Source organism: Chenopodium quinoa, unplaced genomic scaffold (genome assembly GCF_001683475.1).
Source record: "Chenopodium quinoa cultivar QQ74 unplaced genomic scaffold, ASM168347v1, whole genome shotgun sequence".
Taxonomy (NCBI): domain Eukaryota; kingdom Viridiplantae; phylum Streptophyta; class Magnoliopsida; order Caryophyllales; family Amaranthaceae; genus Chenopodium; species Chenopodium quinoa.
The window spans coordinates 1091416-1092702 of record NW_018744304.1 but is presented as its reverse complement, the minus strand read 5'-3'; the positions used below and the strand labels follow the sequence as shown (position 1 = coordinate 1092702).

Below are 1287 nucleotides of genomic sequence, written 5' to 3'. Positions count from 1 at the left end.
AGGTTCGGTCGGACTCAGGGTAGGTTCGGCCGAACTCTGTGTAGGTTCGGTCGAACCTCCCTGATCCTTGTTTGGTCGAACTTTTGAGGTTCGACCTCTCCTGCAAAATTGCTGAAAACTGGTTTGACATTGCCTTCACTGCACCCTGGAGGTTTGGTCAAACTTTTCAAAAGTTTGACCACACCTAGGTTCGACCGGACCTTTCAGAGGTTCGGCCACACCTCCTCTTGCACTTCCTTTTCTTGCTTCCTCTCCTTCCCTTTTGCTCCTCTTGCCTTTGTCCATGGCTTCCATACTTGGCCAAGGGGCCTCCCACCGTGCATAGGACCGTCATGGAACCTGCAGAAGATACCAAAGTTCACGAGAGCATGGGGATGATAAAATAATGCATAAAGATTATCAAAATAAGCGCAAATAAGCATTACTTTTCATCAACACATAAAGAAGCCATAAGAGGATAAATGAGGTGGAAAAAACTAAGAAAAATAAGAGGAAAAAGACCTAAATACTACCCCTAAGAGTGACATAAATGTCACTCATCATGGGGCATCTCCTTCATGGGATCCACAAAAGGTATCAAAACATGCAAACCATTGACTACTTCTAAGAACTTTCCAAATTGGGCATCAAGCCTAGACCTAGCAAACCTTTGGGGATATGGAAATTTCTCATTCCTAGGTTGTCGATTTAGGGGCAAAAGTGTTTGATCTTTGTCACTCTCTTTTGTTGGCTCCTTCTCTTTTTGCTTCTCACCCCTCTCATTTTCTTTTTCTTGGACCTTACTCTCTTTAGGTGGCTCATCCTCATCTTCTAGTTCTATCCTCACATTGGAACTTTCCTCATAATTTGACCCACTCTCAAGGACTTTCCCGCTCCTAGTAGTGATAACATACATAGGTTTGGGGTTGACACCTTGTCTAGGAAAAGAGGAAGAGGAAGAAGGGGAGGATGAAGAACTAGGTTGGGCTATTTGAGAGATTTTGGTCTCTAGCATTTTCATATGCGCCTTGATTTTCTTATTTTCCTCCTCTTGGCTTTTGTTAAAGATCTCTTGATTCTTGATGAATGCTTGAAGCACGCCCATCATAGAATCCGGAGCGGCTACCATTTGAGGAGGAGGTAAGTTGGAATTTTGGGCTTGCGGTCTCACTTGCTCAAAACCAGGAGGTCTATTTTGAGGCCTTACATTTCCGGAACCCTGATTGGAATTAAAACGTTGTTGGTTGTTGGAATAGTGTTGTTGGTTTTGATTCCAATTGGGCCTTTGGTTTGAGTAACTTCTTTCAT

At 43.4% G+C, this 1287-nt stretch overlaps 1 protein-coding gene across 1 annotated transcript; it reads right to left on the bottom strand.

The window, feature by feature from the left end:
- Positions 1 to 532: 532 nt before the first annotated feature.
- LOC110695788 lies at positions 533 to 1084 on the bottom strand. The gene has a single exon (XM_021873018.1). It carries the CDS (start codon positions 1082 to 1084, stop codon positions 533 to 535), a length of 552 nt encoding a protein of 183 aa, XP_021728710.1.
- Positions 1085 to 1287: the final 203 nt, after the last annotated feature.

Excerpts from the sequence above, each read along its gene's own strand:
- LOC110695788 (XM_021873018.1), bottom strand. The coding sequence starts at position 1,084 with ATGGGCGTGCTTCAAGCATTCATCAAGAATCAAGAGATCTTTAACAAA.